The 15,640-nt window shown below is 42.4% G+C and overlaps 1 protein-coding gene across 3 annotated transcripts; it reads left to right on the forward strand.

Annotated features, from left to right (window-relative positions):
- The first annotated feature begins 1,246 nt into the window (after positions 1–1,246).
- On the forward strand, positions 1,247–15,080 carry med14 (mediator complex subunit 14). Of its 3 annotated transcripts, none has more exons than XM_074658613.1 (29): positions 1,247–1,690; positions 3,050–3,076; positions 3,190–3,295; positions 3,397–3,570; positions 3,693–3,822; positions 3,963–4,091; positions 4,253–4,360; positions 5,246–5,378; positions 5,541–5,691; positions 5,785–5,896; positions 6,264–6,389; positions 6,588–6,666; positions 7,021–7,180; positions 7,343–7,534; positions 7,786–7,920; positions 8,052–8,128; positions 8,234–8,394; positions 8,488–8,634; positions 9,010–9,254; positions 9,486–9,755; positions 10,416–10,665; positions 11,138–11,260; positions 11,499–11,675; positions 12,379–12,617; positions 12,728–12,907; positions 13,211–13,318; positions 13,742–13,867; positions 13,970–14,159; positions 14,315–15,080. In XM_074658613.1, exons 1-29 carry the CDS (start codon positions 1,515–1,517, stop codon positions 14,386–14,388), a joined length of 4,305 nt encoding a protein of 1,434 aa, XP_074514714.1. In that variant the 5' UTR covers positions 1,247–1,514; the 3' UTR covers positions 14,389–15,080. The 3 variants fall into 3 exon arrangements, with proteins under 3 accessions (XP_074514714.1, XP_074514715.1, XP_074514716.1); XM_074658614.1 differs by having other exon boundaries at positions 9,040–9,254; XM_074658615.1 differs by lacking the exon at positions 11,138–11,260.
- The last annotated feature ends 560 nt before the right edge of the window (positions 15,081–15,640 follow it).

The raw sequence follows: 15,640 nt of genomic DNA on the forward strand, positions 1-15,640 counted from the left end.
AAGCAATATATATATATATATATATGTATTTTTTATTTTTTATATTGCACATATTAGATTGATTGAAGTATTGCACTTGTTTAGAGAGTGTTGTATAATTTATCTGTCTAAGAGTTTGATGGCCTGGGGGAAAAACTATTTCTCAGAGTGTATTTTGATGCTAATACTATAAAAATATTGCACAGGCATTTTTTTTATTTTTTATATTGCACATATTGCATTAATGAAGTATTGCACTTGTTTAGAGAGTGTGGTATGATTTATCTGTTTAAGAGTCTGATGTCTGATTAAGTCTAATTTTTTTTTTTTTACTTGTGTATTTTCTTTTTACTTATTCATCTTTTTTTAAATATATAATATTTTTTTCCTGTATCTATACTGGCTTATTTATATTAATATTAGGTTTGTTAAGTTTCTTTGTACCGAGAATGTTATTATTGGGGACGTTTGTGAATGTTTGTTGAATGAACAAAAAAACAATAAATATATTATTGAAAAAAAAAGAGTCTGATGGCCTGGGGGGAAAACTGTTTCTCAGAGTGTATTTTGATGCTAATACTATAAAAATATTGCACAGGCATTTTTATTATTTTTTATATTGCACATATTGCATTAATGAAGTATTGCACTTGTTTAGAGAGTGTTGTATGATTTATCTGTTTAAGAGTCTGATGTCTGATTAAGTCTAATTTTTTCTTTTTTACTTGTGTATTTTCTTTTTACTTATTCATCTTTTTTTATATATATAATATGTTTTTCCTGTATCTATACTGGCTTATTTATATTAATATTAGGTTTGTTAAGTTTCTTTGTACCGAGAATGTTATTATTGGGGACGTTTGTGAATGTTTATTCTGTTGTTTCAAATGAACAAAAAAACAATAAATATATTATTGAAAAAAAAAACCTGTTTCTCAGAGTGTATTTTGATGCTAATACTTTTACTTGCATCAGAGTACCTGAGTAGCCTAGGGCAGGCTACTTCTTCTTCCACCACTGGTCATCTGTTACCAGGGCAACAGATTAGAGGATATGTTGATGAAGAAATGACAGAAGCTATCACGCTATACTAAGCCTGTAAACACACCAGCACTTCTCTGGCATTGTAATCCTCACATTAAACCAGTAGTGGTTCCAGTTAATCCAGTTGTGGAAGCAGTAACCTGGCGTAAAAACACAATAACAAGAAGACACTCTCGTGACTCCCGCTCCTCCAGACTCCGCTCTGGGTTTCTCTCCCACCGTCACTCTGGAAGCTCTCACCGACAGCAAAGATGGCGGCTGAGCGGCGCTGAGTCTTCTCCGTAATGAGTTCCCACATTTGGTGCATTTGTTGAGTTTTCTAGCCGAACAAGGACACCAAGTCCCCACCGAGGAACTGTTCTCGTGAAAGACATGTTGTGAGACTGCGGAGGGGGATCGTTTCACCAGGAGTCAGCCTCTATAACGCGGTAGTTTGTGCGGTGTTGCATCACCGTGTAGCTAACTAGCCCCGCATCAACCGTCATTGTAAAATGGCTCCGGTGCAGATCGGGTCAGATGGGCAGCTCGTCCCGCTCGGAGGTCAGGTTGTGTCGGGTCCTCAGCCACCACCACCCGGGACACCGGCCACACAGGGGGTCCGCCTGAGCCTGCTCATTGAGTTTCTCCTCCAGAGGACCTACCATGAGATCACCCTGCTGGCGGAGCTGTAAGTAACATGTTAGGCCTCAAAGCTCACTAACCGGCGGGCTCAGCAGCTACCGGTAGATGATGCTCTTCCTCCAGACACTGTATCAGAAAACATAACCTAACTCATCACGTGTTGGGGGAGTGAGGAGATGTTGAGCCCTAACAAAGAGGATAGTACAGGTAACTGCTGTGAGAGTGGGCGTACCGGGTAAACAACACATCACCTGTCTGGAGATCCCTACTGTGGGTCCTAAAGTTATATAGGTTTGTTATTCAAGATCAGTGTATGTGTGGGGTGATAATGTGGGTGTATGATGGACCACTGTATCAGTCTGCTGTGTTAAAGCCAGCTTCTTCTGGTCCTGGTCCCCTTTTTACCTTAACTGCTACCTGAAATGATCCATTTGCTGTGATCAAAGCAGACTCATACCAGGGATGCACAGAGTTTAGGCTGGTAATATGTTGGGATCTGCTTTGAGGATAGAGAGATGGATGGATAGATGGATGGATAGATGGATAGATAGATGGATCGATAGATGGATCGATGGATAGATGGATGGATGGATAGAGAGATAGATAGATAGATGGAAAGATGGCTAGATAGATACATAGATGGATGGATAGATGGATAGATAGATACATAGATGGATGGATAGATGGATAGATAGATACATAGATGGATAGATGGATAGATAGATAGATGGATGGATGGATAGAGAGATAGATAGATAGATGGAAAGATGGCTAGATAGATACATAGATGGATGGATAGATGGATAGATAGATACATAGATGGATAGATGGATAGATAGATAGATGGATGGATGGATAGATGGATGGATAGATGGATAGATGGCTAGATAGATAGATACATGGATGGATGGATAGATGGATGGATAGATGGATGGATAGGTGGATGGATAGATGGATACATAGATGGATAGATGGATAGATGGATGGATAGATGGATAGATGGATGGATAGATGGCTAGATAGATAGATACATGGATGGATGGATAGATAGATAGATGGATGGATAGATAGATGGTAACTTTATTGATCCCGAGGGAAATTCAAGTTTCCAGCATCACAGTTCCATAGTGCAAAACATGTTAGTAAAAAGGCAGTAAAAAAGTTAGTAGTGCAAATTACAAAAAAATATACCAGATATAAAAATACAAGGAGATGAAGAAAACTGTTAAAAGTGAATATAGTGCAGGGTAACAGCTGTGATACACGACTATTACAAAAAAAGTGAATATAGTGTAGAAGAGACTGTTAAAAATGAGTATAGTGCAGGGTAACTCCAGTAGCTTAGTCTATGAAAAGTGCACAGGACAATGGCAGTAATTATGTGTTTTAATGTTTTTTTTTCTAGACTTCCCAGAAAAACAGACATGGAGAGGTATGTTTCTTTGAATTTCATTCAGAACTTATTCATCCCTTCACTCCTTTAGCCACTCATTCTGTTAAGCTGTTGTTTTTAAATTTTGTATATCTCTCCTGTTCCTTTTTCAGGAAAATTGAGATTGTCCAGTTTGCTAGTCGTACCAGGCAGCTATTTGTGCGTCTGCTAGCCCTGGTGAAGTGGGCAAGCAATGCAGGGAAAGTTGAGAAGTGTGCGGTATGTTCTGTGTAATTTCACTCATAATACTCTGCAAAATGCCCGTGTGTCCATCACAACACAAATAAGCTTACCTCTCTTTATGGTATCCATGGTAACAGATGATTTCCAGCTTCTTGGATCAGCAGACCATCCTGTTTGTGGATACGGCTGATAGGCTGGCGTCGCTGGCCAGAGATGCCCTGGTACATGCTCGTTTGCCCAGCTTCGCCATCCCCTTTGCAATTGATGTTCTCACTACAGGGTCATACCCACGCTTGCCCACATGTATACGAGTAAGTCTGTTACACACCCTTCTCTTCGTGCTAAGACTGCTAATGTATATGAAAAAATGTTGGGAGATCCAACTCGTGGTTTTTGTATGTCATCACAATTGTTTCTGTGTCCATTCGTGTAGGATAAGATCATTCCTCCAGACCCCATCACTAAGGTTGAGAAGCAGACCACCCTGAGTCAACTTAATCAGATTTTACGACACCGCCTCGTCACCACAGACTTACCACCCCAGCTAGCAAACCTCACAGTTGGTAAGCAGCTTGTGTAAAACCCACTATTGGTATATTTTAACTGATAGCCACTCGCATGACGTGTTTAGCAGTTTATTTTCAGATGTTTTGTTTTGGAGAAGGTCTTATGTGTGTGTTTGCTTGTGTGTATATTTGTGTAGCTAATGGGCGTGTAAAGTTTCGTGTGGAAGGAGAATTTGAGGCCACTTTGACAGTGATGGGAGATGACCCTGATATTCCCTGGAGGCTGCTGAAGTTGGAGATTCTGGTGGAGGACAAAGAAACTGGAGGTAAGGCATCCAGCTGCACACCACAGTGGGTACCATTGACACGACAATATACTTCATTGCTAATGTTTTTCCCGTTCCCATTTGCTCTCAACTGGTTTGTCTGTCAATCCATTCCCACGCTCCCTCCCCCTCCCCCTCCCCTTCCCCCTCCACATTGACAGATGGCCGAGCCTTGGTCCATAGTTTGCAGGTGAACTTCATCCACGAGTTGGTCCAGGCCCGTCTGTGTGCAGATGAAAAACCCCTACAGGACATGTACAACTGCTTGCGTATCCTTTCCTCATCTTGGCATTTTGTCTATGGCCTGCACAAAACCACTTGGCTTTAGGCCCAGTCTGATGTGAACTACTGCAGTAGGGCGGGAGTGTGTGTCAGAGCATATAGAGTATTGACCGGTCAAGCGGACGCTTGCAGCATTCCAATGAGAAACACAGCTGCAGAATTGCATCCTACTTAACCCCCTCTTTTTTTTTCATTAATTTTCTAACAACACAACCACCTTTTGTTATTGACAGGAGAAGGGCAGCACTGTTTTCACTTACAACCTGTCACTCAGTCAGGTCATGTGAGGTGTAATTCATTCCTTATGGAGATGTTTGTGTGCAACATCTATTAATACTATACAAAGAAACTGTCTACACTTTTGTTAAAATATAGCTAAATGACTCATGTCAACAAACCCGATCACCTAACATTTGTATTGTCATGCAGTGATAATTGTGCCACCCATCATGCTCTTGTAACATATACATATAGTAAGGAGATGATTCAGTCTGATCAGACAGTCACAGGCCTATTACTCATCAGTCTGTGGTAAAATGTAGAGAGAAACAGCTTGTTAGCATTCATGCTAATATCAGATAAGACCCTAATCAAGCATGCGAGCTGAGCACGACTGTGCTAATCACAATGCTAATCAGTATCATCTCTGCTCTGCCTTTCCCCCCACCAACGTTAGCAGTGCAGCTCACCGTGTCAAAGAGCGCTCTGTTGGGCACAAATACCCCTTTTACCAACAAAGTGTATGTGTCTTGAGGATATGAGTGTGTTTTGAATGTTAATGGAAAGATGTGTATGGTACTTTTTTTGTATCTCTATTCACCTGGAATTGATATTTTCCCACACTGTGTTTTCTTTAACCGCATTGTTTCCAGACTCCTTTTGTCTGTCGCTGCAGCTAGAGGTGCTTCACTCTCAGACTCTGATGCTGATTAGAGAGCGATGGGGCGACCTGGTGCAGGAGGAGAGATATGTGCCCGCAAAATACCTCACACTCACTGTCTGGAAGTAAGACTTTTTTAAATTGACCCTGACATATATATATTGACTAGAACATTGTGTTCTCAAAAAACTACCAAAATTGAATGATGAGAGAAAGCTCAGAATGGCCAAATGCATATAGTTTTCATCCCTATTCTCTGTTGTCCTTTTTTGTTTTGTTTTCTCCAGCCAACAGGTTTTGGGGAGGAGAACAGGTACAGCCTCGGTACATAAAGTCACTATCAAGATTGACGAAACAGATGGATCTAAGCCATTGCAAATATCTCATGAACCTCCTCTCCCTGCCTGTGACTCCAAATTAATGGAGAGAGCCATGAAGGTAAGGTGGACATATTGTTTTCCATGAATGTGTTTTCAGTGTAATATAAAGTATGGGGCAGTGTGGCTTACTGTTTGTTTTCTCATTCTTCAGATCGACCATCTGTCGGTGGAGAAACTTTTGATCGACAGTGTGCATGCACGGTCCCATCAGAAGCTACAGGAACTGAAGGCCATTCTAAAGACCAGCAATCCCAGTGACAACTGTATGTATTTACTTCACTTTCTCATCATTAAAACAGCTTAACACTTTCTTCGATATATAGATTGAACAAATGCACAGAAACCAGTGTTGTCTCCTTCAGCAGCTGCTGTGCCAATCGGTGACAACAGTTGCTAAAAAAGAGGTTTTGTTTAGGATGCAGTATGCATCATTTTAATCCTGAAAAAATGTAATAGAAGGATTTGCTTGGGTCTTATTTATGATGAATTGCATGTTCAAAATTCCCATCAGCTTACAGAGATGTGCTCTCTCACGCATCCCCCATTTACGTTCTGTCAATTAATGTACTGTAACCATGGTTTTGAGTAATCTGCAAAAGAGATACTTAAGCGTGTGTTTGTTTATTTCAGCATTCATCGAGACTGCTTTACCCACACTCGTTATTCCAATACTTGAGCCCTGTGGTCGTTCGGAGTGCTTGCACATTTTTGTAGACCTGCACTCTGGCATGTTCCAACCCATGCTGTATGGATTAGGTAAGATATAGTGCACTTTTAGAATATGTTTGTTCATTGTATTGGTCCTTTTTTCGTTCAGGTTGTTTTTAGATAAGAGTTTGGTTTGTGTGTGACAACAAAGGAAATCAGCTATTTGGCTGGTAATGTATCTAGGATGATTTAAATGTACGTGTGCTCAGCTCTGTGAGAATAAAACCCTGGTGTTTTTCTCTCTAGATCAGCCCATGGTGGATGACATTGAAAAGACCATTAACGATGATATGAAGCGCATCATATCTTGGCTACAACAACTGAAGTGAGTCCACCTCCTCAATTTTATATAGCTATGACCATGAAATATACATTCACAGCTGACAGTATTTTTAAAGTATTTTTTGGCACAGGTGAAAGATAGCAGAGGCTGTTTAGAGTCAACAGTAGACGCCAAAGTCTGATGCCTGCTTCTAGCTTGTCAAAATTGACTAATTGCTGTCAGTAGCAGCACTTGGCTAAGCAGGTGGCAAGATGGGTGTTATGAAGGATTACCACAGCTCTGAGTCTTGCACTAGTGAACAGCGGGAATGCTGAGTAACAGGATGAGCTATGAATCTGGGACTTTTTGCAACTTGGATTTCATTGAGACACTGAATCTTTCTTTCTCTGTGGTAAGGTTCTGGTTGGGGGAGCAGCGCAGTCGACAGTCTGTGAAACACCTTCCCACTGTGTGCACCGATATCCTTCACCTGTCCAACTCGGCTTCTCACCCTGTTGGCAATCTGTCCAAACACAAACTCTTCATCAAGCTCACACGTCTTCCGCAGTACTACATTGTGAGTTCCTCAACCAATATATTGCTGAAAAGTGCTAAACTGAAATGACTGAAATTCAGCAAAGTTATGATCTGCTTTCATTTTGATGTCCTCCCTTTAATTCTCCATCGTGGATCATTCCAATCTCTCTCTTTCCTACTCCTCATCTCTTTGTTTTTGTAGGTGGTGGAAATGCTTGAAGTGCCTAGCAGTCCCACAGCGTTGCAGTACAAGTACTCTTTCCTGTCTGTGTCTCAGTTGGACGGAGATGACGGACCCATTTGCGCACAGCTCATGCAGCATTTCAAACCCAACCTAGAACACCTCGTCCAGGACACAACAGGAAGAGGGGCCCGACCTGGGACTAAGAGAAAGGTAGTCAGTGCTACAGGAGTTATACACCAAATGTTCATTTGTGTATGCTGAAATATACACTATACAGTATATTTCATCACACACAAATGAATTGTTTTGAGTTTTAATGAATGCGGTGCTGGCCTTGAGGTTAGAACTAGGCAGTTTGGACCGGACCTTTCGTGAATGTCAAAGCGTGTTCGCCCAGCTGGATAAATTACACTAAATAAACATCCTTCAATATGTATTTTTTTGTCTCTGTTGCAATCTAGGTAACTGGGGAACAGGGGGACCCAGAGCCAAAGAAGCCTAAGCGGTCTGGAGAAATGTGTGCCTTCAACAAAGAGCTGGCTCATCTAGTAGCGATGTGCGACACCAACATGCCTTTCATTGGCCTCAGAACGGAGGTATGTCATAGTGCTCAGACAGTTTGAATCATTTCATGCCAGTCATAGATGTGTTGTAAAAAATATCAAGCATGGCAATCTCAGTCTTGTGTTTTCTGGCTAATGCTGCATGTCTGTCTGTCTTTGTGTAGCTGTCCAACATGGAGATCCCAAACCAGGGTGTCCAAGTGGAGGGAGATGGCAGCAGTCATGCGATACGTCTACTGAAGTAATACACACAGTCACAAGCACACACGCATGCATTTATGCACACACGATGACCACTAAATGTAATTTTTATTGTGACTTTACTAATAATTGTTTTACCCTTCAGGATTCCTCCCTGTAAAGGTGTAGGAGAGGAGACCAGGAGAGCTTTAGATCGGTCCCTACTGGACTGCACCTTCCGACTGCAGGGCAGAAACAACCGGACCTGGGTGGCTGAACTGATGCTGGCCAACTGCCCCCTCAACAGCACACACAGCAAGGAGCAAGGTACACACCACATACAGAGTGTACCAAGTTCATCACTAAAAGTTTACAACATGGCCCAGCGTCTAAACAAACTCATCTGTCCCCCTGTATTAGCCTCCACGCGGCACGTGTATCTGACTTATGAAAACCCTCTGTCGGAGCCAGTGGGCGGGCGGAAGGTGGTTGAGATGTTTCTTAACGACTGGAACGCCATCAGTCAGCTCTACCAGTGTGTCCTCAACTTCTCTCGAGCATTGCCAGGTACGTGCACGGTTATCTGTAAAGGAAAGATTACACTTGCATGTAAGTGAATGACTGTCCATCTTAACTCAGTCAGTGTGTTACTGGTCATTTTGCTGCAGGTGTATGGATTTGCAATGATGGTGATACATGTATTTCATGTATCATTTAAAACAAAGATTGTTTTCTTGTTTTATTGGCCTGGTTTGAAATTTAAAACCCAGATTAATCAGATTTACTTTAATACATTTGAGCTATGTGTGTGTAGAAATCTGCACTCAGTTTTTATTAGTTGAGGCCTGCACTCATCAGTGTCACTAACACTGTTGAATAAATGCTTGGCAAAAGAAAGACACCGATCTAATACAGCTGCACATTGTTACTGCTTCCCTCCAGAGATGCCATCTTACCTGAGCCTGTTTTCAGAGGTGCGGCTGTACAACTACCGCAAGCTGGTGCTGTGCTACGGTACCACCAAGGGCAGCTCCGTCACCATCCAGTGGAACTCCAACAGCCAGCATTTCCACCTCGCCCTGGGCACCGTGGGGCCTAACTCTGGCTGCTCCAACTGCCACAATATCATCCTCCATCAGCTACAAGAAATGTTCAACAAGAGTCCAAACGTGATGCAGCTGCTGCAGGTACACAGCACACGTTATGAAACTGCAGCCACAACATGTGCTGTATATGTACACTTGTTTTTTCTGGATCAAATAATCATTTCAAGTGACTTTTTTAAGGTTCCACTTAAATGTGTTCCCATTACTTCCTCCTCTGTTCTGCGCTCTCAATCAACATCACATACCACCTATTTATACTTAAGTGTTCTGTGTAATTTCCTGGGTAACGTTTCTATTTACCATCTTCCTCAGGTGCTCTCTGACACACAGGCCCCCCTGAATGCAATCAACAAGCTACCTACCGTGCCCATGCTGGGCCTGACCCAGCGCACCAACACTGCCTACCAGTGCTTCTCCATCTTACCCCAGTCACCCACACACATCCGCCTGGCGTTCAGAAACATGTACTGCATCGACATCTACTGCCGCAGCCGCGGTGTGGTAGCCATCAGAGACGGAGCGTACAGTCTTTTTGACAACACTAAGATTGTAGAGGGCTTCTACCCTGCTTCTGGACTCAAGGTATACCAGACTTGGAGGCAGAGTAGTGGTGTCAACTAACAGTTTATCTGGGAAAGGGAATACGTTTCTCTTAAACTGATGTTTCTGTCTAAGCTGTCTGTCAAAAAAAAGATCCTGCCACTTTCAGTTCTAGTGGACATGCATCTGTGAAGCTAAGTATACTTCTCAGGGTCCACCCAAAAATTGTGACCTGTCGATATTTTTGGAAATACTCTTATTTGCTTTCTTGTCGAGGGTTAGATGAGATATCACTCATGTCTGTACAGTAAATATGAAGCTTTTGCCTGCGGCTGGTTTGCTTAGCCGAGCATAAAGACTGGAAATAGGGGGAAAGTGTTAATTTAGTTAGCCTTAGAGGTGCTTTGGGTGGCAGATTTTGTTATTTTTGGAATACTAGGCCATTTGTTTCCCCATGTTTCCGGTCTTTATGCTAAGCTAAGCTAACTGCATATTTCCCTTTAATATATTAAGCCCATATTTAAGCTCTTTAATTCTGTGTGAGAACTGGAAGGCTGTTTTTCTAATCATCACAACTGAATAATATAATACTACTTGATTCCAGAAGTAAATGTAATGCAGATATACAGTTTTAGGATTTGAACTATTTTGGTCCAGCGTTTTACATTAAATTCCGTCCTTCTCTTCTTTCCCCCCGTCTAGACATTCCTAAATATGTTTGTAGACAGTAATCAGGATGCTCGCAGACGCTCTGTCAATGAAGATGACAACCCACCCTCGCCGGTGGGTGTCGACGTGATGGACAGTCTGATGAACCAGTTGCAAGCTCAACAGCAGTCCCAAACAATGAGAGGGGGCGCGGGAGGTGTCTATCCTCCTCTCACTTCACCGCCGCCAAATTACCACGCTAACGTAACCCCTTCACCATCCATGATGCCCACCCAGTCGCCAGGTAATAGATAAGATAGGTGTTTGTCCAAGTGTGCTTGAGTGAATGATATCCTGTATCGTTTGTTTCATCTGAGCTTGTCAAGCTGCCATACAGGCTTATGACCCCCAAGTTTTGAATATATCACATATCGCTGTCATCAACCTCCCTGCTGACTTATGTATTTTGTGTGTGACTGAGAAAGAGGAAGCGCAACCATGTGTGCCCATTTTTGATTTCGTGAAAACCATGAGATCTGTTGTGTTTCTCATGCAACATACGCACACACCTCACAGCCGAGAGGAAACAAAGCATGCATTTAGTCCTGCTCCCTCCATTCCTCTCCATCTCAGCCCGCCAGCCAGAGACTACAGCCCTTCCGCCCTGCTTTAGCATGTGTGTGTGTGTGTGTGTGTGTGTATGTGTGTGTAAGGAGAACTTGTCAACCTCAGCGTCTGACGAGTCCTTTGGTATGTGTATGTGTGTGTGTGTGCAGGGAACATCCATGCCTCTGGCTCCCCTAGTGGAGCTCTGAGGGCACCCTCTCCTTTCGGGCCCACCCCGTCTCCGTCTTCTCTGGGCATAGCCATGGGCCCGACCAGCTTTGCCAGTCCCCACGGTAAGCAGCAGGGTGGCCCCTAAATTCTGGCTTGGTGCTAATTCTGGTCTGCTGGACAAGGGCTGGAATGGGCTGAAACTGAACGGCTTCACTTGGCACTTTTTAGGCTGCAGACATTAACAATCATATGACAAATGGCCTGTAGGTAGTGGGCACACAGTGGTGTATTAATCTGTGTTTATTGTTGTACATTAAAAGTGTTGTTTCTTTGCTGATGGCTGTCTTTCCTTCACCATAGGTGCTCTGGACCCCAGCTCTCCATATGCCATGGTGTCGCCCAGCCATAGGGGCCAGTGGCCAGGCTCACCCCAGGTCTCAGGGCCTTCTCCTGGGGCAAGGATCCACGGCATGTCCCCTGGTAATCCATCGCTGCACTCACCTATCCCCGACCCTCATTCTCCTCGTGCCGCGACCAGTAAGTACAGCTTTCTCAGTGTTGCCTCACATAATTTTTTATACCCCAACTGATAATGGATTATTTTGTATGCCGCCGCGCCGGCAACAGTAGGCATTCGGGTTGTCCAACCATTCTCATGAACACGATATCTCAGGAATGCCTGAGACGTCCACTTGGACGTATTCGAATTTGGTGGTCAAAGGTCACTGTGACTTCACAAAACATGTTTTTGGCCATAACTCAAGAATTCATATGCTAATTATGACAATTTCACACACACGTCTAATAGGATAAAATGAGGAAGTGATGACATTTACAGACATGGATGTAAACTGCAACTTGACCCTTCGGCAGAGGCATACAACCACGAGGCAGTAATGCTAGATTTTAAATAAAAACACAACATAAGCAATTAATCTTGATACTGATTCCATAGATATATTTTTTATTGTGACCAAAAGATTTGAGTGGAACATTTTACAGTTGAGAAAGTAACCTGTGCTCTCTGGTGGACAAGCTATTTAACACAAACTAGGTGACGCTGTTTCTAAATAATCTCAAACCTAGTTTGGCACTTCTGTACTTTCTTGTTACTTAAAGGCGACATATACACAGATACAGACATATCTGCAGTAAGATAATATCTGTCGATAAATCAGTCTAGCTCTATTCAAATATTGGGAGTGTTTCTCTACATCTTCTCTCTCTGTCTTTGGTTTAGGTTCACAAGTCATGCCTACCAGTATGCCTCCACCCCGCAAGCTACCTCAGCGCCCCTGGGCTGCCTCCATCCCTACCATCCTCACCCACAATGCCTTGCACGTGCTTCTGCTCCCCTCACCCACTCCCTGCCTGGTGCCAGGCCTGGCAGGAAGCTACCTCTGCTCGCCACTTGAGCGTTTTCTGGGTTCAGTTATCATGAGACGGCACCTACAGAGGATCATCCAGCAGGAGGCCAACGTAAGTACTGCACTGATTTGGAGAGATAATTCCTTGGTGTTTTTTTTTTGTTTTTTTAATGTGTTCTGCTCTCCCCTAACTTCCCACCTGCTCTGTCAACTCTCCTTCAGTTATCTATTGTGAACTCTAATGAGCCGGGCGTGATCATGTTCAAGACGGATGTACTCAAGTGCCGCGTGGCTCTCAACCCAAAGAACTACCAGACACTGCAGCTCAAAGTCACTCCAGAAAACGCAGGTCCCTGGTCCCAAGAGGAGCTTCAGGTGCTGGAGAAGTTCTTTGAGACGCGGGTAAGTACGAACAGCAGCCATTTAAACCTAATTCATAAATTATTCAAACATTGGAGGCATTTGTACACACATAGTTTAAGAGTTCGACCTATACATGAAAAACGTTTTCTTGTCCATCTCAACTGATCGTAATTGAAAATATTGAACAATATTGGAAGCACTTAAAACATAGTTGATGTGTTGTGCTTCAATTAAAAGAATTGATAAAGTTAACAGGAATAGGCTTTAAGGCCATTCATAGGAAGACATGCCTGCACTCATGTTATTATTCCATTGATCCGTATTCTGTTGTCCTCTTTCTAGGTTGCTGGTCCTCCCTTCAAATACAACACTCTGAATGCCTTCACAAAGCTGCTGGGGGCGCCCACTAACATCCTTAGGGACTGTGTGCGCATCATGAAGCTCGAACTGGTGGGTAGCCGTTTCCTTTTTAAGAGGGGTTGTTATATGTTTTGAATCATGATTGTGTATGAGACCCGTCAGTTTATTTGTTGTTGTATTTTGATATATGTAGAAAACATACTTAGCATCATCTCTACACAGACAATATCAGAATTTATGAATACGTAAACTGAATAAGAGATTTTGTGATAACTAGCTGTCAAAAACAGTGTAAACATTGCAACAAGATACAGAACGAGTACACCATATGTCCTGATAAACCTGCCTATTTCACTGCTTTGTAGTGAAGAAATCTATTGTTGTGTACTTAATGACACAATTACAAGATATCCATCGAATATCTTGATGCCTTTCTTTACCTTAAATACAGCACTTAGAGTTGCCTCTGTGTTTGAAAGGTTTTCTATATATGTATATTGTCTCTCTTTGCAGTTCCCTGACCAGGCTGCACAGCTAAAGTGGAATGTCCAGTTCTGCCTCACCATCCCTCCCAGTGCTCCCCCTATCGCCCCTCCTGGAACCATCGCTGTGGTGCTCAAGTCCAAGATGCTCTTCTTTGTAAGTTTCAACCACAACCAGGACACAAGTCGTATGTCGCCTGTGTAGCATAATTTGACACAACCTGACCCCTGTGTGTTTGGTGTGTTTTTTGCCTCACAGTTGCAGCTGACCCAGCGTATCCCAGTGCCCCAGGAGCCGGTGAGCATCATCGTGCCCATCGTGTACGACATGGCCACAGGCCTCACTCAGCAGGCCGACATCCCCAGACAGCACAGCTCTTCTGGCGCCGCAGCGCTCATGGTCTCTAATATCCTTAAGAGGTTCAATGAACTGCACCCCGCCAGACAGGGTGAGACTTGCACGCTGATGAACACTGAATAATTTACTGTATTGAAAAAGTGGTGTCAAATTTGCTAAACTGGTATCACGTGAATATTCAGTGTTATCTGTACTTGATGCAGAATGTCATTGCTAACACTGGGTATTTTTCTATCTTTCTTTTAGGTGAGTGTACGATATTTGCTTCTGTTCACGAGCTGATGGCCAACCTCGCTCTACCCCCCGGCACTCGTCAGTAGAAATGACAAATTCAGAGAACTGGAACTCAACCAGTCCCTTCGAGACTGAGGACAGGTCCATCTCTGAGACAAGAACTAACTGTGGTCCCAAGATGTCAAAATCCAGCATGTGTCTCTCTCTGCTTCAGCCACTGGACTATTGACCTGATGTATATTTGCTGTTTTCAAAGGAGTTAAATATGTACAGTTGTGGACCACGGTCTTTATTCTTGATAGAAGCTCACAAACAAGATCTGCCGTCGAGGTAGATCATGGACGGGGGGGGGGGGGGGGGGGGCGTTTGATGCAAAAGGATATAAATGTTATTTTTTCCTCCGGGTGCACTTGTAAACAAGATTATCTATTGAAATTAAGATTGTTTACGAAAATATGTATATTGTTGTATATTTGAGTGTTGAAAAGTTAGATTTTTGCTAGAGAATTGTCTTCTTTTTTTTTTTTTTTATAACGCCAGACTGATATTATTATAGTATCAGGAGATATATTCCTTAGCACACTATTTAAATGTTTTCTTGCCTTTTACTTTGTCAAGACCTCTGCATTTTTATTTCAAACTTTCACTTTGGATACTGTAAAACTGTGACAAACTTTATAAGCCAGTTGTATTTTATTAAGACACATTTTGAGTCCTGATTGAAGGATTTGAGACTTCCTGTCTGACTTTGCTATTTAATAAACCAAGCCCAAAGTTGGTTTGTGCTTTGAGGATCTTCCACTGGCAGTACTACAATAATCACATCATTTACTGGAGTAAAAAGTAGCAATACTACACTATAAACAGATACTCTATTGCAAGTAAATGTCCTGCTTCAATGTACATAAAGTATCAAAAGTAATATATATACTGACATTCCAAATACTTTCATAGGTTACTCTTCAACTCCTTTCAGCACCTTTCACTTCAACTAATACTCACACTTCACTAAGTGCATGCAGCTCCACCTAAATTGACTCAAGTTCATTCAGTGTTTAAAATGAAACTTTAATTACTTTCAGCAATTCCATTTTATTAATGCCACTTCAACTTCTTCAGTATTTAAACAATTTCAACTTCAAATTTATTAGCAGCAAGCACACCTTCTTTAATTATATTAGATTATTAATGATAATTTTACATGTGATCAGTGCTTCTGTGTTGTAATGGGTGGAGGAGCGAGTTTTAGTTCCTTTGAATCATTTTGGGTAATTGAATCTGTAACAATGCAATTTAATCTATAGCAATGCATCATGTTTTAACCTAACTTAATCTGAA

This window comes from Sebastes fasciatus, chromosome 14 (assembly GCF_043250625.1).
Source record: "Sebastes fasciatus isolate fSebFas1 chromosome 14, fSebFas1.pri, whole genome shotgun sequence".
NCBI lineage: Eukaryota > Metazoa > Chordata > Actinopteri > Perciformes > Sebastidae > Sebastes > Sebastes fasciatus.